The 27,887-nt window shown below is 41.0% G+C and overlaps 1 protein-coding gene across 1 annotated transcript in view; it reads right to left on the minus strand.

Annotated features, from left to right (window-relative positions):
* COL22A1 (collagen type XXII alpha 1 chain) overlaps positions 1–27,887 on the minus strand; it is a 207,546-nt gene that overhangs the window by 55,392 nt on the left and 124,267 nt on the right. The window contains exons 24-38 of the mRNA XM_066566730.1: positions 21,011–21,064; positions 20,599–20,652; positions 19,535–19,588; positions 18,296–18,349; positions 17,860–17,895; positions 15,600–15,662; positions 14,483–14,536; positions 13,213–13,254; positions 10,765–10,797; positions 7,277–7,330; positions 6,783–6,836; positions 5,553–5,606; positions 3,463–3,516; positions 1,895–1,948; positions 94–198 (exon numbers count right to left, since the gene is read on the minus strand). Coding sequence (XP_066422827.1) covers positions 94–198; positions 1,895–1,948; positions 3,463–3,516; positions 5,553–5,606; positions 6,783–6,836; positions 7,277–7,330; positions 10,765–10,797; positions 13,213–13,254; positions 14,483–14,536; positions 15,600–15,662; positions 17,860–17,895; positions 18,296–18,349; positions 19,535–19,588; positions 20,599–20,652; positions 21,011–21,064 — 819 coding nt within the window. The remainder of the gene's footprint in view (positions 1–93; positions 199–1,894; positions 1,949–3,462; positions 3,517–5,552; positions 5,607–6,782; positions 6,837–7,276; positions 7,331–10,764; positions 10,798–13,212; positions 13,255–14,482; positions 14,537–15,599; positions 15,663–17,859; positions 17,896–18,295; positions 18,350–19,534; positions 19,589–20,598; positions 20,653–21,010; positions 21,065–27,887) is intronic.

Consider the following 27,887-nt stretch of genomic DNA (forward strand, 5'->3'; position numbering starts at 1 on the left):
TGGATTACGGTAAATCCATGCTCTCCTGAAAGAGTCATGGTTGCCTGTCTCACATTGAACTAGTCAAGCACAAAGCTTGCCAGCAGGACTTACCTTTTCTCCATCTCTACCCTTCCCAGGCAAACCTGGCTCTCCAGCACGCCCTGGCTCACCAGGTGGCCCAGGTAAACCCACTTTTCCTTCTTTTCCAGGATCACCCTGCAGAAGAGAAGCCATCAGAACTCATTAAAATACTAGACAATTACCACCTCAGATCTTTCACTGGAACTGAAAGGCATGGATATTTTCCTAGCTGTCTCATCTGGATTTCTTTTGGTATCATAGGAAAACCTCGTTAATGGGAATTCTTTTCCTTCAGTAATCTCAAGGCAGTTGTAATTTCCATTAAGGAAAGTAAAAGACTTCAAAATGTTTTGGAAACCAGCTATATGTGGTGGTGTGCTCTTTCCATGGAGCACACCCCAACCTGAACTCATCAAAACTGCTTATCCCTGCTGTGACACTGAGAAATGTTGGAATGTGTCCTGATCCCAACCTGACCTTTGCTTCCCATCACCCTGCCCAAGTGACACCCAGCAGCAGCAGCAGCAGCAGCAGCAGTACTGGATGCCTCTGGTTGTGATGGCTGCTCCTGACTCACAGTGGGTTCTGGGGAGGCAGATAACAACCCTACAGGTGAGGGCTGGCTTGGGCAATGTGCTCTCCTAAACACAGTGCTGGTCAGTGCCTTCACAAATTTGGGAGCAACTTTTTTAGCCAGCATGAAAATATGAGCCAACCATCTTACCCCAAGAACAGGGCACAGCCCAGGGCCTGCAGCGGGCTGCATGCCCGGATCTCCCCTTGACCATGGATGCCTCTCAAGATAACCCCTCAAATTACCACCTTATCACATCAGATGCTCAGCAAACAAAATGGGAATAAATACACTGGAAACTCTGAATCCTTAGCTAAGTGATACAAAGGATTGGTTCCACAAATATAATGCTTTAGACAAAATATTGATCAAGTTTGGGACTAACTTTGGATGCAGCAGACACCTAAATTCCTCTCTGAGAAGGAGTTCAGAACACAAAGGGATCCTTTCTGAAGCTCATGACTCAATGGAAGGGTCTCCCTGACAGTTTTGTCTGTCCCTGTCCTCAATGCAGTAAATAATCAAGTGTACCTTGCATTGAATCTTGTTAAACTACTGTGGCATTTACCAATGAACTTTATTAACTTGGTGTCTTACATCAATAAAATATACTGTTCTTCTTTCTTGTGAGTGAAGTGCATCACTCTTTCTGCAACGCTGAATGAGAGAGTCCTGGGTCCTCACATGACCCTGAGGCAGAGCTCAGTAACTTGGAAGAAGATTTTATTGAAGGAGTTGGGATTCATTCCCTTTTAAGCCCCAAATGCATGGATATAGATAATCATGTTTCTGATTAATCATTCCTAATCCAGAAAACAAAGATCAGGACAAAGATCAGCATGCTGGGCACACAGGGATCCATGACCAAACACAAGCCCCTGACTTCAGAAAGCTCATAAAAGGGGACAAAAAGCCAGTTTTTCTTCCAGCTTTGGATTTTCCGTCATAAATAGGAGTTTCTTAAAATACCAAATGCCTGCTCTTGTCAGGTAATGAAGACCATAATTGTGTAGCAGTGACTTTACCTTATCCAGTCATATATCAGTGGTTTATTAGGTAAATTATAAAGTTGCAACTGGGTAAAAACTTTACAGAACGTGTAATAGAGGAGCTCAGACAAGAGGAACTCATGAACCCATGTGTCTTAACCATCCATGAACCTATGAAATAATTTTCCAGTTCAGAGAGTATCTGTCCCTATTACTTAAAATGCTCAAGAAAAAAAAAAGAAACAAACCCATCAAAGAACCAACTCACCTTTTCCCCTCTTTCTCCTGCCTTTCCTGGGAGTCCAGGGCCTCCAGGAACACCCTGGAGAGAAAAGAACTTTGAAGTTTTTTTGTAGGCAGTATTGGATTTTAAAAAAGGGGCAGATCTGTGGGTTCAGTATAGTTTATCTCAAGGATCAGTATCAGCTCAACATTTCCCAGGACAGAAAATCTGTAATCCAGAGACTACCACAGAAGGTGTATAACAGTTCCTTAAAGGAAGAATTTCTTTTACAATATAAAAAATAGCTGAACAGAAAAAGCAGAAACTGAGCTTGTACCAGATTTGTGCATTGTATCAGTAACTATTTCTTTTGTTTTGTGAAATTCTCAGTAGTCCCTAATACGCTACCAACAACCCCCAATCACCACCTCTGTATCAGAGAAGCCAAAAGCCTCCCAACACTGGGAAATGTAGCTGTGTTCATTTCTTCCTCTATTTCAGTTTTCAATCCTTTTAACATCTTGGCAGGTCTCAAAGGACTCTGTGTCAAAATATAGATGATTTAGAGCTCTAAATTAAGTACTATAACTTCCTAACCCACCAAAACATATCTTAGAATGGTACTCCATTTTAAGATGTGAAATCATGTCTTGGCACCATTAAGATTGGATTGACCTCAGAATGGATGTGATAATTATTTTCCTTTCTGCACCAGTAAAAATTATTTCCAACTATATTGGCTTTTATAGGTAATATATTGGTATTACTGGTGTAGAAGTTTGCTTAATGGAATATGAAATTGAAAAGTTCTTAATTTTCAATATCACCTTTCCTTATGAAATTAAATCACTACATTAATACAATTAAATCAAATGTATCTTAACAATTAGTTGAAGGGCAATTTAAGTTTTCTTGGATTGCCCAGGTAATAAACTCTGGTTCTAACAGTGCTATGGTCTAAGCCCTGTGCCTGAATACATCATATCCTGAGGTCTAAATGCTGTTTTTCACCTACTCCAGTCTGTGCCCAGTGAAACCCCAGGAAACAGAAAGAAAATTACCATAGTGGAGCTGGGAGTAGAGTTAATCCAAGGGTTTTTTTAGCAAATATGAAAAATTTTGTCATGCAAAATTAATAGTGGTGATGAACCCCCAAGTAAGGGGATGCTGCGTTGATTTCAAGGGTTTTTAGGCTCAAATGCCTACATGTTTCCATAACAAAAGTGGGAGTTTACGATGTTATTTTTATACCAAGAAGTCTCGTTTACAAAAGGAGAGGACAAATGAAAAAAAGACAAAGAAAACAAAACCAAAGACACAATAAACATTAATTTTTTTCTCTTGAAGAGTTGGCAGCAAAAATTGCTTTTAACAATTTGGTGAGGAATGAAGCAGCTCCCTTCCTCCCCTTGATAAAATGAATATGAGAAGACAGTTAATGGATACACCATTCCCAGGTGCCTCCAGATCTTTCAATTCAGCCATAAGAAACAAGTTTAATGAAACACAGCCTTCTGAACTTCATAGTAATCCCCATGGAAGGGAAAACTAAGCACATTAAATAAAGAAATCAGGGCACAGATGGGAAAACAAATACACTGGTGCATACTTACCACATTTCCTGGCAAGCCTCTTGGACCTGGGGGCCCTGCTGGTCCACTCAAACCCTGTTTTAAGAAAGATGGAGTGTGTGTGTGTGTGTGCATATCACAACTTGTATCACCATAGGAACAAGATGTTCTAAGTGAGATTGGATTTCATGTCAGACAAGGTGTTGTACATCAAGAAGGCAAAAAATAGCACATTTGTTGGAAACTTTTTAGTGTAAAGAGTAATGAAACAATACAAAATGGATGAAGGCTCTCTTTGGGAGCTTAAAGCTACCTTCTATGAAAAGAAACCATAATCTAGCTCAGACACAGGAAGGAAAGTCTGGGCCAGAAACATCAGAAGAACAGAGAAAAGAATGTTGATTTCTCATAAAAAAAAATGTAGGTCAACAAAATGTGCTTTGTTGACAATTCTACCGTTCTCTGCTGTGGGGAACAAAACCTGGAAACGTTCTTTTGCACTAAACAGGTGAAATAGCCTAAACCATCCAGAGTGTAAAGTTTTGAATTGCAGATCTTCATCTGTTTGGGAGATAAAGCTTTGTAGCATGAAAAAGCCCATGTGTGTCTCCAAAATTTCATGGGAGACATATATTCATTAGAGGACATATATTTGGGGATTTATGTCCCAACAGAGATGTATGTCTGGGGTTATCAGGCTATATTTAGAGGTTTCATGGAATCATAGATTTGGGCTGGAAGGGACATTAAACATCATCTGGTTCCAAACCCTCTGTCATAAACAGGGACACCTCCCTCTAGACCAGCTGGTGCTGGGCAACCTGTGCCAGTGCTTCATCCCCTTCAAAGGAAACAACTTCCTCCTAATACTTATCTAAACCTACTCTCAGTTTGAAGCCATTCCTCCTTGTCCTATCACTCCATGCCCTTGCAGAAAGTCCCTCTCCAGCTCTGTTGTATTCCTTCTTTAGGCACTGAAAGGGGCTTTGAGACCTCCTTGGAGCCTTCTCTTCTCCAGGCTGAACAATCCCAATCCTCTCAGCCTCTGCTCATAGCAGAGGTTTAAAGGTTTCCTCATTTCTGTGTTATTTACAGTCACTGGTCTGTGAGCCAATAGAAATATGGAACAGCAGCAGGCTGTGAAATGATGGCAAGAAAAGAGAAGGTGCCTGCAAATATCTGCATTTACATATCATAAACATCCTCTGAGCCACCAGGTTCACAAAAAATAAAACCAAAGAATGGGTTTTTGTGGAAGTGGGATAGTTTTTGCCATCTCTTTTTTTTTAAATTTTTTTAAATTTTTTCCTCCTCTCCAAAATACTAAGGGGTCCTTCAACCAAGAGTGAAAGACTCCTGAAAATAGGCAGTTCAGGGTTTAGGGTCAAAGCACTCCTTAGGGACACTGCCTAAGCACAAGCCCAAGAAAGAAAACCATGAACACAAAGGTAGAAGAAGAAATTTCAGTGCTCTATGATGCATGATTTGAATTTCTTATTCCTTCCTTCTCCTAATCAGTCATTCCCTTTCTCAATCATTATTTCAAACAGTTCTTCAGTGTTTCTTCCTTTTTGGCTTGCAGCTTTTATTCAGCTGCAAAGGTCTTATGTGTTCCTACAATAATAAAACTGAACTGGAATCCTTTGTTGTTCCTAAGCACACAGACAAGAGCAGCACTCCCTACAACAAATGCCTCAAAAAAACGGGTGTGGGATGAGTCTTCTGGATGAGCCAGTATTAAAACAAAAAACCAGCAGAATCAACAGTGAAGCCTAAAAGCACCCACGATGAAAAGCCAATTGCTGCTGCTGCTGAGCAGTGAGCTCCCTGCTCCAGCTGCCTGCCTGAGCTGGGCTGACATTGCAGTGCAGTCACACTCACAAAAGGGTGTTTTGTTAAGCAGGGAGAGATTTGAGCAGGAAAAGATGCACAACCTTGAGCTGGGCTGAATGGGGCATTGATCTGTTTGGTGCAGATGGTCCTGTTTGCCCACAAACAGCCTCTTCCAGCTATGGATGAGGATGTGCTCTGTGATCAAGCAGCCTGGGACTGCAAATCCACAAGATGTTGATGTCAGTGTCCCTTCAGGCGTGTCACTGCCAGGGGAACATGCTGCAAGGGAAGTTACTCACAGTCTCTCCAGGGGCTCCAGCCTCTCCTCGGGCTCCTTTCTCCCCCTTGGCACCCTGTGCAGAAAGGAGAGATACCAGCTGATTAGACATGGAATGAGACCTCCTGCCAGACAAAAAGGCTTCAAGATGCCTGAATGTGTACTAGGAATTGGTTTTGTTAACCAATTCACAGAGGAGTTAATGGCTGAGGAAACAGCTCCCAGTTCTGTATGCAGTAAGAAAGGGAACTATAAAAATAAAACCCTGAGACTTCAGAAGAGTTACTGATGACTGATCAGCTCAGATACTGTTTCTCAGCACAGGATGCTGAAACCTGCAGGTATTCATCTGGGTGAAACTCCTTCCTATCCTCAGGCCTACCAACTACTTCATTTCCAGTGGAACTTTGATGGTCTCCCTTCACAGAAGACTCACCTGCAATTCTAAAATATAAACATCAGTCATCTAGAAATGGTAATAAGAGATCCCCTTGCAGAGGGTTTGTCCTAATCATACATATCAGAGAGCCCTTTCTGAAGAATTTTTGCAGGACAGTCTACTCACTGAACCGTCCCCCATTTAGCAGATGTTAGTTAAAAGTTGCATGGCATTACTGTGTTTTTTGTTGGGTTTTGGGGGGTTTGGTTTTGCTTGGTTTGAGGTGGTTTTTTTATGTTTTTTTTTTGAATGCTCAGACTGCTGCTGACATGCTCAGAAACCTGTTTAAGGTGCTGAGGCCCAAGTATGGCTGATTATATAGGCTGGGCACAGCATATATGATGGCAGAGTGAACACCTACCCATGTTGAATGGAAACACCTCAGTGTTGATTGGAAATAGTTTTGTGTGACACCACATTTACTGAAGATGGCTGAGACCATAGAACCATTTCACATGAACCATTGCTCATTCCAGGTGAGATGAGCTAGGGTTGAATCTGACTGCTCTGCAATGTTTTGGAAATGTGATTTATCTGCAAGACCTGTGATTTGGTAGCAGCAGTACAAGATGCCCTCTTGAAGGACCATGAAGCTGGAAGAAGTCTCTCAGACAATACTGACCATGCTACAGAGATAATGTATCTCTGAGCTGATTTTCCTCCTGCTGTCCTGCAGTCCAACAGAAGTAAAAACCTCTATAGAACAAAGAAATGGGCTGCTGGTGTGTACAGGAAGGATTATTTACAGTGATACAGACCTTGAGGGCACTCCTCTCTAGTCATGTCAAAGATTTTCTTCAAGGTCCCTCTTACCTGTACTCCTGCAGGTCCTGGCACACCTTGCTCACCTGGGACCCCAGGTAATCCCTGCAAAACAGAGGGAGAGGTGAAGGAGCTCCTTCCACTGAGAGAAGTATGATTTTTACAGAGGATGTCACTGCACAGGGCTCTGTCTCTTCTAGGAGCTCCATCCAGAACAAGAAAGTCCAGAATACAAATGCGGTACCCAAATGCACAATTTAGCTGGGCCACATCACTTCAAAATCCCTTAATAAATCCTGCACATAAATTACTGCCAGCCAAGCTCTGCCTAGCAAATCCCATAGTCCTCTTTTCAGCTACTAAGGCCCAGAACTACAGATTAGGTGCCTAAACTCCAGTAGTCATGTAGCTTCCTCTACAGGCAGCACAAAGATAAGCACCACTGTGGCTATTTTTGATGAGAGAAGCATCACAGCTACAGGAGCATGTCCCACCCTCTCCCTCCAAAACTGACCACTCTCATGTCCTCTCTTTGCTGTACTTACAGGTTCTCCAGTCACTCCTTGATCTCCTTTGTCCCCTTTTGGTCCAGGTTCACCCTGATATAAAACAATAAGACAAAGAGAGAAATAAAAGCTATTTCCAGGGCTGGAAATCACACTAGTTCTGTTTAGTAAGTGGACTCTTTCAATCAGTTACCCATTTCTGACACAAAGTAGCTTCTTCAAAGGACCTTGAGGTCAATGAGTCAAAACTGAATGCCACACTAAGATATGGAGACCACTGTCTAGACTCCTTGGTCTGTTCCGATACTAACTGAAAAAATACCCAGCTTAAAAGGAGAACATTTTGCCCACAGGTGGAAGAGTAGCTAAGTCTATACCCCAAATTAAAAAATAAATCTCTAACATTTTTAAAGGCCACATGATGTGACCAACAGCAAAAGCACCAGTGCCACTGCACTACCTCTCAGTAGGACCAGAGCCCTGATGTCATCCTACAGTGATCCCAGATACAGCTCCCTATTCCATCTATAAAAGAGAAGTGTTCAGTGATCATCTGGAGCATTTCCAGAGGTGAGCACTACACAGTTATTCCTGATCTCTACTTCTATTAACATCTCCATACATCCATGCAGCTTCCTCTCCCTCCTGCAATGACAGTACATTTTTTCATGCACCACCATCAATGCCTAATAAGATTAATTTATTCCTGTTCTTCCTCCTTACAGTAAATTGAATATGCATTCAGACAGAAGTTCATCAGCTTTCTCCTGTGGTCTAGAGCAATAATCAATAAATCCATATGTCTGCTTTTTATAAATTGAAAAGGAAAGCACACAATTATGGAACTAGCTGGAATAAAGCAGGCACTACACTACACCAATACTCACTTTCGTATATTGTTATGAACTTATGCATTCAGGCAACAGCAATCATTACTTATTCATTATTTATCATACCAAGTGTTTCAATTATGCAATCAAGGAAGAGTAAGAACATCAGTGATTTAAGCTACACACACAAGCAAGGAATTGTGATCAGCCAAAATGCAGAGCCAGACAAATCAGCTTGAATTTTATTTACATCTGCTATTTGCCAATCATTTCTGCAACACCTAGGAATTCACAGTCCATTTTCAAATGATTCTCTAACAGATAAAATAAGTGTAGCTGCATAAATATTACTTATGCTTGTATTAATTATGCATTATGAATAAATATTATAATCTGTGGTAAATAATGGGAGGAATTTTACTCTACTAACAGCATCCTATTAGATCGACTTTTAACCAGGCAGTCCCTGATGCCATCTAGTGTCCTTCAGAAAAACACCAGGATCACCTAAAGCAGCTCAAGCAAAGGGGCTAAAGCTGCAAACCTGGATGTTTGTGCTTGGAAGCTGTTTTGTGTAATGACATTTCAAATTCTGAAACTCTTTTGAGAAAGCACAATGACAAAGCACAGACATGGGTCAGTACATTTGTAGGCAGGGATGGTGTTACTGAGTGGGAATAAGGATGTACATTACCGGGAAAACAAAATTGCAAAGTGAAGAAGTAACACAAGAGATAAATGGGGAAAGTTTTTAAGATTTTCCTTTCTTCCACTTTTTCCTTGATACTTGACTTGCACAGCAGTGCAAAATCTAACAGCCACAGACATGGGCAGAAAAAGGATTTCTTCCCAGATTCATACAATGGTTTGGGAAGAAAGGGACCTTAAAATCATCTCATTCCAACCCCTCTGCTATTGGAAAGGCACTTGAAGCCCCATCCAACACGGCTTTGAATGCTTCCAGGCATGAGGCACCCACAGGTTCTCTGGAAAACCTGTACCAGTGTCTCAGTATTCTCACAGTAAAGAACTACTTCCAAATACCTAATCTAAACCCACTCTCTGACAGTTTAAAAGCCTCTAATTATCTTTGTGGCCTTCTCTGGATTTACTCCACGAGAGCCAAGATGTCCTTGTTTTGGGGGCTCCAGAGCTGGATGCAGCACTCCAGGAGGGGTCTCACCAAAGCAGAGGGATAGAATCACCTCCCTTGACCTGCTGGCCACAGCTGCAGCCCAGGACACAACTGGCTTTTGTTAACACAACCCACCAGAAAACCTGCCTGCAAGTCCTTTCCAGTTCACCAAATCCATGACTCTGCCAAGGCTGTTACCACTGCCTGCTAGTGCTGCCCACTGGCAGCTGCTCTCAATCCATTGCCACCCACTTCTTACCTCCCCCTCAGTGCACAGAAAAGACAGAGTGACAGCTGCCAGCTGCCTCCAGCCTGGCCCAGAAGAGGACTCACAGCTCCCATGACCTGCTCTCAGCAGTGTCCTCCTGTAGTCTCAATTATGCCTCAGTAATTCCTGTGCTACTTAAAGGAAAGCAAGTGCAGTGGGGGTCCAGCTGTGCCTGGACACAGTGGGAGACAGAAGGAAAAGTAAGGAGCCACCTCTTTTTTTACTGCTTTTGCCTCTTTCCAGCCATTATACCTGACCACTACTGTGGTTCTCTCATCCCATCTCCAAGAATATTTCATGATCCTACCTGACTAGCCTAAATATATAGGAAATAGTCCCCTGGTACAATAAACACCCACTCAATGGGAAGCAGTGGCAAGGACTGGTTTTTGGAGAGCACACGAGCACCTGTCAGCATCCTGCTGGTCCTGCCACCTCTGTAACATTATCCATGTCACTCTCCTAAGGCTCATCACCTCCTTCTGACACTTTAATGTGTACACCTGTACATCCAACTGTTCTTACCTTCTCCTCCCTCACACTGCTACGTGTAGAGCTGTGCTGTGGCAGGTGTCACCAGAGTCATCTTGCACAAGGAGAAATCCCAGCAAATGGAACAGCTGACACACTTCAAGCCTTTTATTTCTTACTGTCTTGCAGCTCATTTACCAGAGCAATGTACTCAAAGCAAAAGGAAAAACTCTTTCTCTGAGTGTAGCACTACAAAGACCACGTAAGATGTCATTGTTCTGCATGTTTCCTTAGAGTGTGTAAATATATATCTATATATATATATAAGTATAACCTTTGAGCAAAGGGGAAGAGCAAGCCAAAGAAATCTTATCTCTTTCTCCACTACTGCTTCACATCCTCATTTCCTTCTTCAGCCTCTGAATAACCTGGCATATATGTTCTCTTTCTAATGGCACTCCTATAGCCTACCTCTGCCATCCATGAAACCTCCTGATCCATAACAAACATTCACAGATCATGTTATGTCATTTATTTCCCACTAGGTGCTACAAATGGGAACAAAATCTTCACTTTACACTGGGATTAAGAGGCTGGGATAGCACACAGCTCTGTCCCAGCCACAGTTGGTTTGCCTGCTGATCTTACCAGCACAGCTTTGGACTTCTCATAGCTGGTTACAGTGGTGAGGATGCCCAGAACCAGACTAAATATGGGTTCTTTACTGAAAGCATTTAAATAACACAGAAAACAGTAAGGGGTGTGTCTACCAGATACAAGAGGGGATAAGCCAGAGGCCATATTTATTGGAGATGTTACTTACAGGAATCCTGGGGTGTGGGGTGAAGAAGGCTGGCTGGAACAGAAATCAGAGTGTTAAAACCATGACAGCCTATTTTCCTTAAATGCAATAGATTACACATACTCCTGTCATTACAGATTGCACATTCCATACATTCCATAAGGAGGTTTATAAAAGAGCAACCCACTGTAACATCTGGGTGTTGGGAAAGAAGCCCACAAATATCTTAAATCTCCCAGAATATTTGAAATATGAACGTAAAGTCAAGACTATCCTCTGTGTCCTACCATGATGAAAAAACAATCAGTCTTTAAACTTTATAGCAATTTTACTGCTAGCAATCTCCAGCTCACTTTTCCACTTAGAGCCATCTTCTGTATTATTAAATTTCCTGATACCATGAATAAGTGTGTTCTCCCTCTGCTTTGTACCATGTAATGAAATCTCAATGGGAATACATAGTCACTCTGAAGGAAAAGCCAGAAAAAGAAATTATAAAGTTTTGTAGAAAGAGACAGTATCTTTTCTCAAAGCTGATAAAATTTTGAAAAAAAATAGACCTTGATGAAATGAAGACTTGACAAAAGCACTACCTACTTTTAACAGCTGAAACGGTGCCCTGGTTCCAGCCTAGACCAGTGGGAGGGAGCATGGCCAAGACATTATGTTATTCAATACCACCTCATGCCACTGCCAGGGGTGGAGGAAAGGGCTTCTTTCTCTCACTCTGGAGAAGGGAAGGATGTTCCTTTCTGTTGGAGCAAGGAAGGCAGATGGAGCAGTGGGATAATGCTGGTCCTGACCAGAGGGAGTGTTTTGGGTGGCATGGCTGCAGTCAGGTCAAGCTCCACTCCCTCTATTGACCACTTTTGTTATTAATATTGTTTGTTTTGCTATTGTCTGTTTTCTTATCTTATAGTTGTTTCCATAAATTGTTCTTATCCCAACCCTCAATCTTTGCCCTTTGTGCCTCCAGTTCTCCTCTCTGGGCACATGTGGGTGGAAGAGGGGAGAAGTGGAAGTGAGTGACCAGAGGCTGGTTTTGGGGTCTTGGGGGATCAGGGGTGCTAAATTGGGGACTACCATTCCTAAACCATGACAAATAAAAATAATTTCTCCCTACAAACACAGGAAGCTTGAGCAGTGGCACACATTTCCATGTCCAGCCATGTTGTATTTGTTTGTGAGCTGCCTTTTCTGCCTTTACCAACACAGATTCATCTTTGGTGTTGTGACTGGGTCATTCTTGCCTGACACATGTGGAGTCTTTCTACACAAAGCACCATGAAGTGATCTGGCCTAGACTGAGGCCCAGCTAATGGCAGAGAATAAATTAAATCACCTTCTCCATTATGGGGATTTTTGAAGGAATTTTGAATGAGTTAGAGACAGGACCCCTGAGTTTTTAAACGATGCAATTTATTTTTATCCTCTACACAGGCAGGAAGGGTGAGTTCAGCTCACATATTCATAACATGGTTCAGAAGGTCACAAGACCTCTAGTTACAAGACCTTTTAAAGATTTATTGACCAAGAAAACACTGCCAACAAGGATATTTATGTTTTTGACCCAATCCTTAAATATTTTGTCTTATGGACTCATGTTACAGTGTAAGCTTTCTTAGCCAATCACGTTATGACACACAAACCTGCAGGACTGCATTCTAAACTTCTTGTTTACCTTTGTAACTACTTTTATCTTTTCTATATCTTAAACTTTCCTCTTCGTAACTCAACGTGTCTCTGCTTTAAACTATAAATCCACATTCTTGCTTCTATCACCTAAGTTTGGAAGCCTCTTCCAAGGTCTCAGACCAAATCCTATGTTTAACTCTAAGCTTTGGCTTTCAGGCCCAAAGTTCTGAGAATTCCCTGCATTTCACGTTCTAACACTCCACTGCTGTGTCAAGGTCTTTAGGCACTCAATTTTCACCAACCAACAGACCTTGATTCAGATTTTCTCCATAACCTGTGAATGAGGCAGCTGTATCCAGCTGTGGTGAGCAGAACTGATGAGAGGATGTGTGCCATGTCTTGGAGGATCTGTGACTGGCATAAATCCTCTAGTTGCAATGATGGTGCTCATTCCAAGCTGCTTACTCAGGTTTTCTTAGAGGGAATTCAGAGGTTTGTGTATTTACATTCAGTGGGTGCTGATTTAATCACCAGTGAACTTGTAATTCTACTCAGGCTCTTCAAACTAACTTTGCATCTTGATTTTGAAAACAATAAATTTATGTATTCTTGGTCTGTTTTTGCAAAGAGGCAGAGGAAAGTACAACCTCACCAAAAAAATAAAAAGACCAAATAAACCTTGATATTGCTTCTCTGAAACAAAAGGAGATAATCTCAGAGTAAATAGGTCCCAAAGTTTCTGCAGAGAAGAAACTTGAAAATTGTTTCTGAGGAATTTATGTGGAAGAATGATACCTTGAATATTGTTATAGCACCAAACATAATCTTACTTACTGTTCCAGGTAAGCCTGGGGGTCCAGGGGATCCTGTGTCACCCTGGAGGGAGGAAAAAAAGGTAACCAATAACATAAAAAGTTTCCCAAATAAAATTCAACATTATCATTTAGAGATGCAGCATTACCAGATGAGATACAACCCAACCCCCCAGCTCAGTAACACTTCTGGACTGAATTTTTGCTGTCCTTGCTTTGTTGCATGCAGGATTCTCATTCTGTTGTCTTCATCCCTCTATGATTTTATCATCAACCTGAATTCACAGGTTGATGAATTTCTAAAGTTGTCCCATCCAGTTTAGGATATGGAGTTTAATTTGCTTTTTACATTAAAGTTGACCAAAAGTCTTGATTGAACAACATATTTTAGCTAAACTTCTTTCATTGATTAAAAAAAAATCTGTTTTTTATCAAATATTTAAGTTGCTAAATCCAGTTCCCCCCTAATTTTGAATTAAAACTATGCTGCTGCTGGAGGATCTCCTGAGCCCTGGCATTGACCTTCCTGTGGGCTGTGCTCCACAAACATCTGACCCCTGACACTTGAAAGCCAAGAACTACCAACAACACTTGTTAACCTCCTGGGTAAAGGAGGTTTAGGTGCCTTATTGGTGTCAGTGGATCAGCCATGAAAGAATTCCCACCTCCACAGGTGGTCAAAGTCACTGATAAACTGAGGACTGATGGAAGAATTCACATCCTGAATGCCACTGCCCCAGTAATGAGGGCAGTTTTTCTACTATACCCCCACAAGCATCTGCAAGTTCAGTGTTTCTTCTTCACCTTCATGTTCACAAGGGTTGAATGTAAATTTTGGTGGACATTTCCTTTGTCTACTTCTCTCACTTTCACTAAAATCAATGGTGTTGTGATGGCAGAAGCCCAAACTGTTCCTTAAATTATTGTTCTATCCTCCAGAGACAGGCACAGAAAACTTTTTAGATTTTAGTTCTAGGGTCATTTATATTAGCCAGTTATAAAACTGAAAAAAAGAGAAAATTTTAACCAAATTAAAAAAAAAAAAGTTTTCCTTGAATTAATGAAAAATTGTCCTTTATTTCATCAGATTTCATTGCTCAATAAATTATTGTCTCCATCCCACATATAGCTATTTCTGCTATGTAAAATTAGACTTTTAGTTGAACTGTAAAGTTCAGCTAAAAGTCTTCCAAATTTTCTAGTCTTCCTCAGCCTCCTCTATCACTTGTCTCTGCCCCTTTGTCTGTTCTCCTCTCTTGTCTAAGGAAAATCAGGGTCATTTCATAACTTACTTTTTCTCCTCTTTCACCTTTCATTGCTGGGAGACCGTCTCTTCCTTTTTCTCCCTATAAGAAGGGAAAGGAAATCAAGAAACATGCACATTTTGATTTTAATGCATCAGCCTCACTAAAACATTTTACACTCTCAGTTATCTATCTTCCAAGATGTAGAGCAAGCAATTAAAAATGTAGCATTTTGAAGATGGCTTCAAAAATCAACTATATTTTGAAAACCAATGAGTATCAATTGACTTCACAGAAAGTAAAGCACCAATCCTAAAATAATTTGCTTGTAGAAGATCCTACTGCCTGATGTAGTTATAAAAAGCAGAGGTTTTTTTTCTAATTGGAAAAGAGGCAGCAAAACAGCAGTTAAGACCCAGAATGAATATTCATATTACTGTTTTTGGTTTGGGTTGGAAGGTGCCTTAAAGATCATTTAGTTTCAAACCTTTGCCATTAATATATTCTGAATTCTGTGCTTTACAAGGCATAAAATGGAGCAAACTGCATGGAAAACCTCAGTTGATTTTAGATCCTTCTTGATCACATTCAAGCATGTCATCAGTTATCAGGATTACAGACCTCACTGACATGGCTAAATTTACTGTCAGGCTCTTGACCCAAATATTTCCTGGCATGAACACATCTCCAGAGTTCTGCAGCTACCCAGAGGAAGCAGTAGATACCAGGACTTGGGCAGAAGTTAAGCCATCAGAAAATAATTCAGCCATCTGAAGCCTTTTCCAGGGCTCAGTGACGAGGTGAATTAGTAATTTTTTTGTTGTTATCAAGAATTTCAAATGTCCTTAAATCAGGCAAGTAATTCTGAAAAGGAGTTCTAAAGTACAATCTGACCTCTAGAGTTCTAACCTTCTCTATTGCCTCACAAGCAGCATGGCACAACTCTTCCCATTTGGGATAGATATTGTTCATTAGCACCTCTGTGTTAATTGGGAACAGTCACTAGGCAGGGAATACCTTCTTGGGGGCTTGGTAACCTTGCTGGTTGCCAATCAGCTGCTCACCACAGCCATCACACCAAAGCACAACATCATCTAGGGACACTCAAGTCCTCCTGATGCAAAATGGCCAAAAGAAGAACAATTTGTGGCTCCAAGTCACTCACCTGGTCTCCTTTTTCTCCTTTCAGTCCAGGTAAGCCCCTAGGACCAGGAAAACCTGCTTCACCCTGAAAATAAGACAAAGTGGGTGAAATCTGAATGCTGTAAGACAGACTCTGAGTTTTCTCATGAGATTGACTGTAGATGTAGTTTGCTGAGAGATAGTAAGATTAGTTTGATTATCAAATAATTTCTTCGTTTTTTTAAAACATTACTTAAAGCAGCAATTAAGACTTCTCTGTTTTTTTGCCTGTTAACTGATGTCACAAAATTTAGGATGTAGTTCCTTCATGCTGGTCTGTAGCAGGACCAAACAAGCAAATGAAAGCAGAAAAAGAAATACAATCTGAATTTTATTTTCATCATAATGATCTGGTGTAGTCTGGATATGCAAAAACTGCAGTGTATTCATCTGAACAGTACAGATGTCACCTGATGAACAGATCTAGAATTATTTGAGTGCACTATTGCAGACTTGGATTTACTTCTGTTTGAACACTATCTTTGAGTTTCTGCTTTATAATATTTGCTATTGAAGTAACTATGATTTGTGTCATGTGGTTTCTCCTAAATATATCAAGTACTCTCAAATTTAGCTCCCAGTTGACCCAGTTTGTAATATGAAAATAACCATGTGGTTTCCCATTTATAATTCTTTTCTATCTGAATTTATAGTGCAATACCACAAAGTAGATCAGTCATGGATAAGACCAAAATTCACAAAGTCTTGTACAAATACTGAACTAAGAAAAGGTAATCCCTGCTCTAAAGAGAGTATCTTAAGTATAGAGAGAACAAAAGATTATCATGGTAGAGGTGCAATGGGTCTGTAGATAAAATCAGGTGAGGAACAAGATACTGTAGCAACTAAGGATGACTAAGAACATCCAGGTGATGTTGGGAGAATTTTAAAGAAAGTGGCACTTGTTGGCAGATGGAGTGATGCTTTCTCAGAGCTACTGTGGGATCCTGGCTGTCATGGAATAATGGAATGGTTTGGGTTGGAAGGGACCCTAAAGATCTTCTAATTCCATGGGCAGGGACACTTTCCCCTCAACCAGGCTGCTCCAATCTGGCCTTGGACACTTCCAGGAAGGGAAATGACAATGAGATCCCAGCCAGTCCAGAGATTCAGAGAGTAATCAAAGCATCTAACATTGAAGGACACAGAGGAGAATTGAGAGGGAAAATAAAAACACAGTTTAAATTTGGCCTCTGAAATGGTCTTGAAGCAAAATATCATTGAGTTTGTAAGAGTTCAAGGACAGAAAGATAATACAAAACAGCCAATGTGGATTTCTTAAAAAATAATTGTATCAAACACATCCAGTTCCCTCCTTAGACATGAAAACTAAGCAGACAAGAAGAAAACATTTTCCTGATGTATCTTGACTTTAGTAAAATATCTGGCATAGGCCAAAATGATGTTCTGATCTGTAACCACAGAAATGTAGTGTAGAATGATACCTGGAGGGTGGTGTACAACTGAATGAAGAAACAGCATTCATATACCTGCTATTAGCAAACTACTGTCAAAATTCAGAGGATATATGAAGTGAAGTCTTCTCAGGGACAGCACTATTCAGCTTATGACAGGAAAGAGAACATTTATGAAACAGAGAACATCACATTGTAGAGAGAGGGACAAGTGCCTTGGAAGGTGGTGCTAAAATTCAAAACAGGCCTGTGTGGGGACAGTGATCAGGCTGGGGTCTGGCCCCTTGTGGCACTTGGACCAAGCCTGCCTGGAAACTTTAAGCCTGGTAGCTTGTTTACCCAGCTACAGTGAAATGACATCAAGGAAGGGCACAGAAACCACTCATCCCTTGGAGCCTGATGAAAACACTCCTGGGGAATCATTTGCCCATGCTGTGGTGATTTCCCCTTACCTGGAACACCAGGTAAGGATACTTTCCTGGGAACTGAGTGATACCTATCAGGCAGATAGTAAGGACCTTTGGAATAGCAGCAGTACAGTCCAGACTCACAGGGTGGGGTAATTGTTACTGAGTGCCTTATCCCAATAAACCTCAATTTGTGCCTCATACTTGTAGCCTTATTCCACCAATCACAGAATCATTAAGGTTCGAAAAGACTTCCAAAATCAACCATAAGTCTCACCCATGCAACTGTTGCACCTTCAATCACAGAGGCAAGTAACATGCACAGATCTTGTCATTGGCAAATGGCTTTGTTATCTCATGTGGTCACTTGCTATTGTTTTGACAGGTCAAGTTTGCTGTTAAGACTGTTTTTTCTGCTCACCTGCTCACCAGGTTGGCCACGGCTCCCTGGTTCACCCTGGAAAAACAAAAGCAAATCTATAACATTTTAAGGACCCTTTGGTAAGAACACTTCCTCATTAGCAAAATGTGGTCCCTACTGGTCCCTACTGGTCCATGTTGTTCTACCTACATTCCACAAGGCTCTGAAATTGCCTTTTTGATGGCTTGGGAACACAGCCTGCATAGATCCAAGGTTCAGGTTAGATCTCCCCACACACTTAGGCTTCAGAGAGGAGCATCAAACAAGGGTTGGTATTTTGGAACTCTATGAAAGTCAGTGAACCCCATCTGCTCATCCCCTTATGTCTCCAACTCCAGAGGAATCTTCTTCTCCTGTCTTCAGTATAAGACCTTCCAAAATCACACCTTGGTTGACTCAGTGGATACTCAGCAGACCATGAAGTACAATCCCTTACCTTAGGGCCAGCTTTTCCAGGAAAGCCTTCCTCACCCTTTTCCCCTCGTTCTCCCTGCAGGGAACACAAGAAGTCAATTCACAAACTCCTCTGGTGTTTGTGCAGCACATCTGCAGTCAATGGTGAGGAATATTTTAACTCAGTTCCTCAGCATCACCTTGAGGGTGTAAATGGAGCCATACAAGAATATACTTCCTGGAATATTTTTCCATTCCAGTGCCATTTGCAATCACATCTGCAGCACCCTACTGGAGAATTTCTGGAAAAACACAATCACTGTTGCATTAAAGATGTCCATAGTGAATTATCTGGGGAAAAAAACACCTCCATTCAGTTTCTTCAAACTGTATGTGGTTAGAAAGTTAGAAAGTATTTTAAAAAACCATAAAATTTTGGGACTGGGGCCTTGGTCGCTGGATCCATTGTGTAAATACTTTAAAACTGATCTTCCAGTGTGGGTGGTGTCAGCTTGGATGGCAGAGGCTGCAGTAGCTGAAATGTGACTACATAGCTGGGAAATGCAGTAAGTACTACACAGATGTATGGATAAAATCCAAACTTTATTTAATATCAGAAATATGTTATGGACTGCAAATTCCTCACCTTTATTCACCAATAAATGGGAAGTGGGGACTCTGCTAGACCTGAGATCAAGTATCAGAAGCAAGAAAACCTCTGCCTATGCAATCCAAGGCAATAGATGGTTAAGAGCTGTTTTCTTTAATATAATAGTCTTTAATATAATCATCATCCCCAAAACCTAGTTTGGCCTTTGTAGTCAAAACATGGTACATTTCTTTGTCCCTTATTTGCAGGGGCATGAGAAGTCAAGTGTCTCCTTTCTCTACATTTACTATTTCCCTTCTCCCAGTGCACAGACAATGGAGGAGACAACTCCCCTTCCAAGCCATAATTTGGAAAAGCTTTCAAATGGGGCATAAGAAGCAGGGAATAATAAAGAACCAACTTTCTGCCACACAGACCTAGAGAAGGCTCAGGGGGATGGCATCTCTTCTTTCCAGCCCTTCAGGGAGTAAAGAAAGGAACATCTTTGGAGCCTGATACACTTTGTTCTTCTTCTTTGTGCCTTGGATATATGCCTTGACTTGCCAGGGTCACTGGATTTCCTGACTGACTGTTTCCAATGCCCAGCTGTGTTTTTCCTGCTTCCCTTGCTTGCTCACCCCAGTGATCTGCCTGGGTAAGCAGCTTAATCCCAGTGCCTGTGGTGTCACTTGCCTTTTGACCTGGAAGCCCTGGAAGCCCACTGAGTCCATCTTTGCCAGGCAGCCCCTAAACAAGAGGAAAACATAAGCTGTAAGTGCCAATTCTTTAAATTGTGACCAGCAAACTCAGCATAAATATGCTCAGCTCATCTCTCCTGCCACCCACCTAAGTTTAAGAAAAGAAAAACTCCCTCATGCATTTTGGTTTTTGATTTTTTTCCCTACTTTGTCTCAAAAGACACAAAAATTCTCAAACTACGTATTTGCTCTGCCTTTTTTTCCAGTATCCCAGTTTTAATGAACGACCACTGGATGTCAGCATTGTTACAGAGAAACTCCAGTATAGAGCTTTTATGTACTGAGAATCTTTACATTTTTTTATGTACCTTACTTAAATTTTAGTTTAATTTCTCTAAGTCCCTATTACCTGTAGCTATATATATATTTTCCTTTTACATCTGTTTCTCCTTTTAAATCTTGGTAATTTCTTATACAGGAGATAGACACCTAAAATTAAATTATATAGCACATAGTGACAGAGTGGTTCAGGAGATAAGAAGAAGATAAGAATTAAAATTACTTCCTGTAATGCATTTAAAATGGTGAGAAAAAAGTTTTCTTCCCTTTTCCAAGTGTCAGTCAATCCACACACACTGCAGACTATAGGTGGCAATTCTGTCCAAAGTATTTAATTATTCCGTTTTTATGACTTAAGAACAACAGAAATTGCTACAGTCTGCTAAATCTGAGATTTTAATAATGAGTAATTTGGCCTGATTCAGGAAATTCCAGGTTTGGAGAAACAATATTGTGTCAAATGCAAAAGGAATTTTAAAAGGTATCATATAAAGAAAATATCATGATCCAATTGCATAGGAATAGTGGGGCTGCACCTGGTAAAATTCTTATTCACAAAAGGTATCTGAGATTAATTTCTGGATTAAAAGTGACAGTATTGGAGCCCATGTTAAAACCTTGTGTGCAGAAAAGATGTGGGGAAAAAAGCAGACTTCAGAATTACACTATCTGAAGTAAAGAACAACTTTGAGGTGAGGGAAACAGTTCCTCCACACTTACAGGTGGTCCAGGTGGTCCAGTTTTACCAGAAACTCCAATTTCTCCTGGCAGTCCCTGAGAAATGAAATCAGGAGAAAAAAATAATCATTATTTCTGTTCTCTGCAGGAATCTCATTCCAGATTGCTGCTTTCACTTGAAGTACATTTTTCCCTTCCACTGCAGTCAGGTCACTGCTGTGGGGAGCCCTGGAGACCCTGAATTATCCCCAGGAAGCACCAATGTGCTTCCAAGGCTCAGCAGGGAGAAGCTGTGCCCTAAGACCAGCTGTGGCTTTGCAGTAGAGAAAATGTAAGAGAAAACCCACATTGCCAGAGGCCTTAACTCTGTTCCCTCTGAAATCCATGACCTAAAATTTTCTCCAGCTGTTTTTTCTTCTCCTTGATATAAAACAAACCCCCCAGGCTTTCTTACCGGTGGTCCAGGCGGTCCCGGGGGTCCAGCCGTGCCTGGGGGCCCTGGAGGTCCCTGCAAGAGAGGAAACAAATCCAATTTATCAAATTCTCTGGTAGTAGCTGAAAGCCTCAGGTCCTCCCCTGTGTAACAGGGGCCCTGTAGGAAACAGGCAAAATCACTGAGTTTTATTTGCTTAACTTCTACCCAAAAAATGCAAGATGCCAAAGCGAGGGGCCATGAACACATGCTGAACATTTTCTTCTGGGAAATGTTCACTGCTGTCATTGCTACAAGGGGAGCTCCATCCCACACTCCAGTACAAGAGAAGGAGGAGTGGAAGGCCATCAGGGGTAACCCACAACACAGAGCTTGACCAGTGGGATTCCTTCAAGCATCCAAACAAAGTTAACCTCGATTCATGTTGTTTCAAAGTGAATAATTTAACTGTGCAAAAAAAAAATTGCTGAAAGCAACAAATGAATGAACAGGCTTGTGGTTTGAGCTTGCTTTTTTTGGGAGGGTGGGGTTAAAAATATGAGTCCAAGAGAAATGCTGCAATGACTCAAGTGTCTTGAAACAAAATTTGCCACCATTTTGTTGCTTGACATCAACCTTGATTAACATATTCAGTTGGAAATATCTTAACATTCTTACTCATTTCCTTGCAGCAGCTGTTCCTCTTAGGAGAAATATTCTCTTAATAGCCACCTGGTTTAAAGAGGGATCTATTTTTATGCATCAAGCAAATTGTTAGATTTGGCTTCCTATGAGAGATTTGTTTCCAGCCTTGAGAAATCATAATATGTTGCTTGAGATAGAAAGATGTTTGCTACTGCCAGCTTCCCCTATAGACCAGACAGGATTTCTCTTATGCTCAGAATGAAATGTGTTCATGTATTTTTTGGATCAGGACCTGAGCAAACAGCGTGAGAAACGGGTATGTGACTGACCTGAAATTTTATCCTGGATGCCTCTTTCTGTCTTTCTAACGTGACAATCTCACTAATTTTCAGTTTTCAGCACAAGGGGAGTTCTGTTGTGATTCTACTTTAACAAAAAAAAAAAAAAACAACAAACCACCCCACCCAAAACTTCTGTAAAAATTTGAAACTGAGCAACTGATACAAGACAGAAATTGGCCAGACAGCATTTTCCCTGTCATCATTCAATATTAAGGTATTACAAGTCACAGATCAATATTAGCATTTATTTTTAATGAAAAATGTAGATGATGAGAAGAAAATGGTGTAAAAAAGTGAGGAGAAGGATCTATTTGAGGCATGGTTTGGCAGAGATGGCAGATAAGTGATCTTACAAAATACATTCACCAACTTCAGCCAGGAGCTAGGACAGTCTCTCACCAATAGATGGGGCAAAGAGACCACTAAAGGAAACTGCAGCTGCACTTGCCTCAAGAACTTGCAACTCAGAACAGACATGGAGTTATCCTGTCAACAGCACTCTCACTTGTAGAGTGCCTCAAATGTGAATGCAGCAGAACAACCCCAAAAAGATGTGCCTTCAGATGCACTGATGCTGATGATTTAATTCCTGGGGAGTCCTGCGGTTGGATCCTGCAGTTAAAGATTCTACACCCATCAGGAGACACCTGGTCAAGACAATCCTTCATTCAAAAAGGCTTCACCATTCAAGGAAAAAACTCAACAGTCCAAAAAAGCCCAGCACAAGAGAATATACTACACACAGACACAACTGTGTGCAGCCACAGCTGGATGGAGCAAACACACACCAAGGACATGGAAATTCTGCTTGGCCCTGCTCCACCTCCACAAGGCACTGCTGGGAGCTCTACAGAAGGTATGGCCTGCAAGAGGGGGCTTCCATGAGGAATGGGAGGAGCACTGGGGAAAAAAGGTAAAACTTTAGAAAAACTACAAACTGATTCAGATTGGACTACGTGTAAATTTATCTTTGCAGACGTTCCTTAACAAATCCATCAGTTCCTTCCTAATAACTCAGTTTTGTTCTCTGTCAGTAAGTGAACTGTCTCCCACCAGGAAACACATCCTTCCTAGCTCTACACCAGGGAATTTTTATCAGGAGGTGAAAAACCCCAGTCAGGACCCAGCCTCAGCCCAAGCAATCCCAGGTATGTTGTGTTACCCTGCACAGTGAATTGGCAGGGGTCGATCTGATCTAAAAGCAAAGTCTTACTCTTTGCTTTTAGATCAGATCTGTCAGCAACCAGTATAATCCCTAAAATGTGAAGTGCTACATCCTCCTCATCCCAGCTCCTTCTCCCAGTAACTCTTGGTATTCTCACTATCCAAGACAATCTCTAATTACTCTCTAAAACTTTCTATATCCTAGACCACAATAACCTTATGCAACCGTAAGTCCTGAAATTGAATCCCACTGATCTGATCTTTTTCCTAAATTGCCACTAATAATTCAATTTCATTGTCCTCCAAGAGATAATTACTCAGGATATCATACCCAAACTGGTTTACAGGCAGCCTCACCATGTATTGTACCAACAAATGCTACACTCACTAATGGGAAGCTCTTCTGATAAAATCTTCTCTGAGGTGGACACAGAAAGAAACAGTTTTATGAAATGGCCAGCATTATCCCTTGGAGATGCACAGGGTGCTGGCAGCCTGCTCCAGCTGACTGCACACAGCAGTCATTGACTGTCCTACTGGGTTTCCTGCTTTCTGCAGCCTGGCTACAGCAAGTGATGGGATAAAGTGAAATAAAATGGCAGAAATACATCATAAATACCCTTTATAGAGCACTCCCTTTTGCTACAGTGCAGAGAATTTCTGTTTCATTTGTATATCAACATCTCATATTGTAGCCCTTCTCCTGATTTCTGAGTATAATTCAGAGAAGTAATATTTTTTTAAATATTAGAATTCACCAAACTGACAGAATCTATTTATGTTTTAAAAAACCAAACATGATAAAACTACAGCAGCAGGACTGCGTGTAATGTTTACCCCAAAAAATCTCACACCATCTGTTTTCTTTGCTTCCATTTTTAAGTGAATCCAGATTAAAGCACCTGATTTACACAACCACCTTTTTCAAAGATTATTTGATGAATAATACAGATGAGAGTCCCTATCCCAAATCCAGAGCACAGTGTTGTCCTGTTAAAACCTTGAACCAGAAGAAAATAATCACAGGGTGTATTTTTTTTCCAACTGGTAAACACCCTGACATGTGGTTTGAAAGTGTCAAAGCAAGAAATGATACATGAAGACTTGATTTTAGAACAGATCAACACAAACTCACTTTGGAAAACAAATGCAAAACATGGAATTTTTTAATAAAATGTTTAGACCAGAATATTTCCAAACTACTGTTCTGAAACAAAAATATTTCAAATGTTCATTAAAACCTAAAATCTAAATATTGTGTAGAGACGTGTATGTTTCAGGATAGGATATCTTTAAAAACATTGTGGAGGGTGGATTTTTTTCAGGCTTGTGTTTTATCCAGCCTCATTCCTTAGACAATGAAATGCAGTGGCAGTGCTCAGAAAGAAATCTGACACTGTTCATACTGGAGACACAGCTGTATGTGTCCTCTAGAATCCACTCTCCAGTGCTCTCCTCTTCCAGTGTGTACCTTGCTGGAAGATGGGCTGGGAAAGGCAGGGATTTTAAGATTTAGGTTGTGGACTCCCTAAGGAGGCTCTGAGAAGGAAAAGAAACTTTTGTCTGTGACTCCATCAGTAGGCAGCTGGGCCTAAATCTCTTTTCCATGAAAGAAGGGATTATTAAGTCTTAAAGGGAGGTGAACAAATGACATTCCACAATGAAAACTGAAGTCTGATGGGTTTCCCAGACACCTGAAGGCAAAGCCTAAACAGACATATTTTCTGTGTATTATTCCATGGTGTTGTCTGGGTTCTCTTACACTATGACAAAGGTATAGATAAGCCCTTAACACATATTAAAACAGTTTCTGGTCTGGGCTGTTACTGCAGTGTAGCACTTCACAAACAAGAAAGGACACACAGGAGCATTCTGTCTGCTGCCAAAATGAGAGCAAAATGAGTAACTGAGGCACTGACAGCCTTTTCCCTTCCACTCTCTCTTCCTGGCTCCAAAGACATTCCCCAAAATTTCACCTCTCAGAAAGACCCCACAGACCCCTCTTGCTGTTGCCTTTCTGCTGTCTTTCCTTTATTTATATTCCTTTCCCATCAGAAATGAAGCTGTTGCAGCCAGTTTTGTGGAGCAGCCCTTGTGTCTCACTATGTCCTTTGCTACTCCAGACCTCCACTTGTCCTCCACAGCATCTGAGTGGATTCCAGGATCAGCTCCTCAAATCTGCTTTTCATTTCTCACCCAGCCACTTCTGCTGTGAATTGGAATTATACAATCAGAGAATCATTGTGGTTGGAAAAGACCTCTAAGACCCTCGAGTCCAACCATCAACTCAGGGCTGCCACAGCCACTGCCAAACCACATTTCTAAGTCCCACTTCTTTTAAATAGCTCTAGGGACAGTGATTTTACCATTTCCCTGAGCAGCCTGATCCAGTGCTTGACCACCCTTTCACTGAAGAAAATTTTCCTTATATCCAATCTAAAATGGAAATTATTTCTGAGATGTTTTCTGTAATGCTGCATTAGAGCACCATGTTTTTCTCTCTGCTTAAATCCTGCCTTACAAATCAATACAAAGGTAAGAGAACTTATAAAAAAAAGCTGCTGCTGATGACACTAAAAATCAAAAGCCTGAAGAGCCAACAGATGTGAGCATTTGTCTACAATATATGTCCTGTAGTCAGCATCAGTGACAGTGCCATAATTCATACACGGATCCAGTCTCAGTCACTTCATCAAGTGGCATTGGAACTGGAGTACCAACATTAAATTTAAAATAAAAGTTCTGTCAACAACAAATTCTCCAAACTGTCTTTGCAGCTCTTTAAAAGTATGGAGTAAAGTTGACTTTGTACATAGCAGTCTTTCTAGGAGAGTTTCCTGCTTCCAGTGAAAGGCAGTGTTTGTTTAATTTAATCACTTAGTGTAAGCTATGGACATGATCTCTTTTGTCTACAGAGGAAGATTTATTTCCCCATGTGTTTGCTTGGAGTTGGTTTACTGAGTCAGAGCAGCAAATGAGAAAAAACTACTAAAAAAATCTCCTTTAATGTCTTTTGTTTCAGCACTATTAGCAATCTTCACAGGTGAAGACTTTTTTGATTTATTTTATTTAAGGTATAGATCTTATTAAAGATTGCTCTGAGCAATATCTTCCAATTCTAAGCAGCAGTGGAAAAGTTTAAATTCAATCTGAGCTTTGCAGCTGGGGCGCACATCCTTTTCTTAGCTTTTGCAGTATTAACTTGCATTATAAAAAGGACATTAAGGACACTGTGTGTTTCAGAGGAGATCATTTATTTCCTGAATTACTTAAGAAAAGCAGGGCTTGAGCTCACACCCTACAGACAAGTCTATACTAATTAAATCACTGCCAGCCAGGACCATAAGAGGTACAGCTTGTACTGGTCTCCCTCTCAGGTCTGACTTACACCACCAAGTTATCTAGCAGAAGGCAAGCATCAGTAACAGCCCAGAGGTATTGCAAGGCAGAGGTATGTCATTTTTATTTATATTTCAAAGACTTTTGATGTGTTTTGCTGCCTCACAGGTGGCCAGCAAGTACTCACTCAGCTCAGGGAGCCTCAACAGTGGCTCAGTGGCCCATTTGTAGGTGCCTGTTTGAAGAGACCTTCAGGATCCACTGATGATAATAATTGGATCTTCATCAACAGGAGCAGGCACCTGCATCCCCATTCTCAACCCAAAAAGTGCTTGTATTTGGAGCCAAACCCCAGCCTGGGTAGCTCAATGATACAGCTCAGAGTGCCTGAGACAATTATTTCAGCCTAAAGTTCTTTACAGAAATGCTCATTTTTCAGTCTGCATTTGAACATCCTACTGCAATAAAAGTTGGGCCTATGATTAAGGTTCCTGGGCACTAAAATAGTACAAATAAATAACAACAGAAACACATTATTAAGTTCAGGTGTCTGTGTCCTTGCTGCCAGAAAATTGCTCAAGTCCAGACAGGAAAAAATATCCAGAATTCCTATTCCATGGCTTAATGATGTTGCAAGATGCACCATTTATAAAGATGACTGGAAAATAAATACTCATTTTTAAAGGTGCTGATCAGAAAACATGAAACAAATAAGCAGATGGACAGGTTCACCACCACAGCTGATTTGGAAGGAAAAATAAATATTTAAAAATATTTTTATATTATAATTTGGTTTGAGTTGGTGTGTGCAAAGAGAGACAGAGCTACCCTATTGCCACAAAACATCCCCAGTCTAGAAGGGAATTTGCCTCCGAGAGGCTGCTCCAGGGTCTGACAAATAATCTCTTGAATGGTCCTTGAGACTTGGACTGACTCATCTCACCTGCAGTTCATCACTGGACCATGGAATCACAGAATATCCTGAGCTGGAAGGGACCCACAAGAGCAGCCCTTAAGTCAGTTCCCTTGCATAGCTGCCTGACCTGTGGCTTCTCAGTTGGACTGAGCATGACAGCAATGATTTTCCTTGGCAAATACCAATAACTTCAGAAGATCTTTCCTGTGTCTTTCAGCAACAATGAGCTTCTAAAGCTCCTATATCAACCCCTTCCTCCTGTCCATACAGGTATCAATGTGGGGAATCAGGTCAGGAAACATAAATTTAAAATTGCAGAGGAAAAGGAGACTATTTTTGTGTTCTAATCTAGTTTATGTGCAGCCAACTCAAATCAGTTGTCCCTCAGCACCATGGGGACAGCACAGGAACAGCTGACATAGGCTTCCATACATAATTTGAATGAATGTCCATGTAACTACAGTATAAGAAAACCACTTTTCTTCCTGGGCATTTTTGGGGCATAGTCTAATTA

Source organism: Molothrus aeneus, chromosome 1 (genome assembly GCF_037042795.1).
Source record: "Molothrus aeneus isolate 106 chromosome 1, BPBGC_Maene_1.0, whole genome shotgun sequence".
NCBI lineage: Eukaryota > Metazoa > Chordata > Aves > Passeriformes > Icteridae > Molothrus > Molothrus aeneus.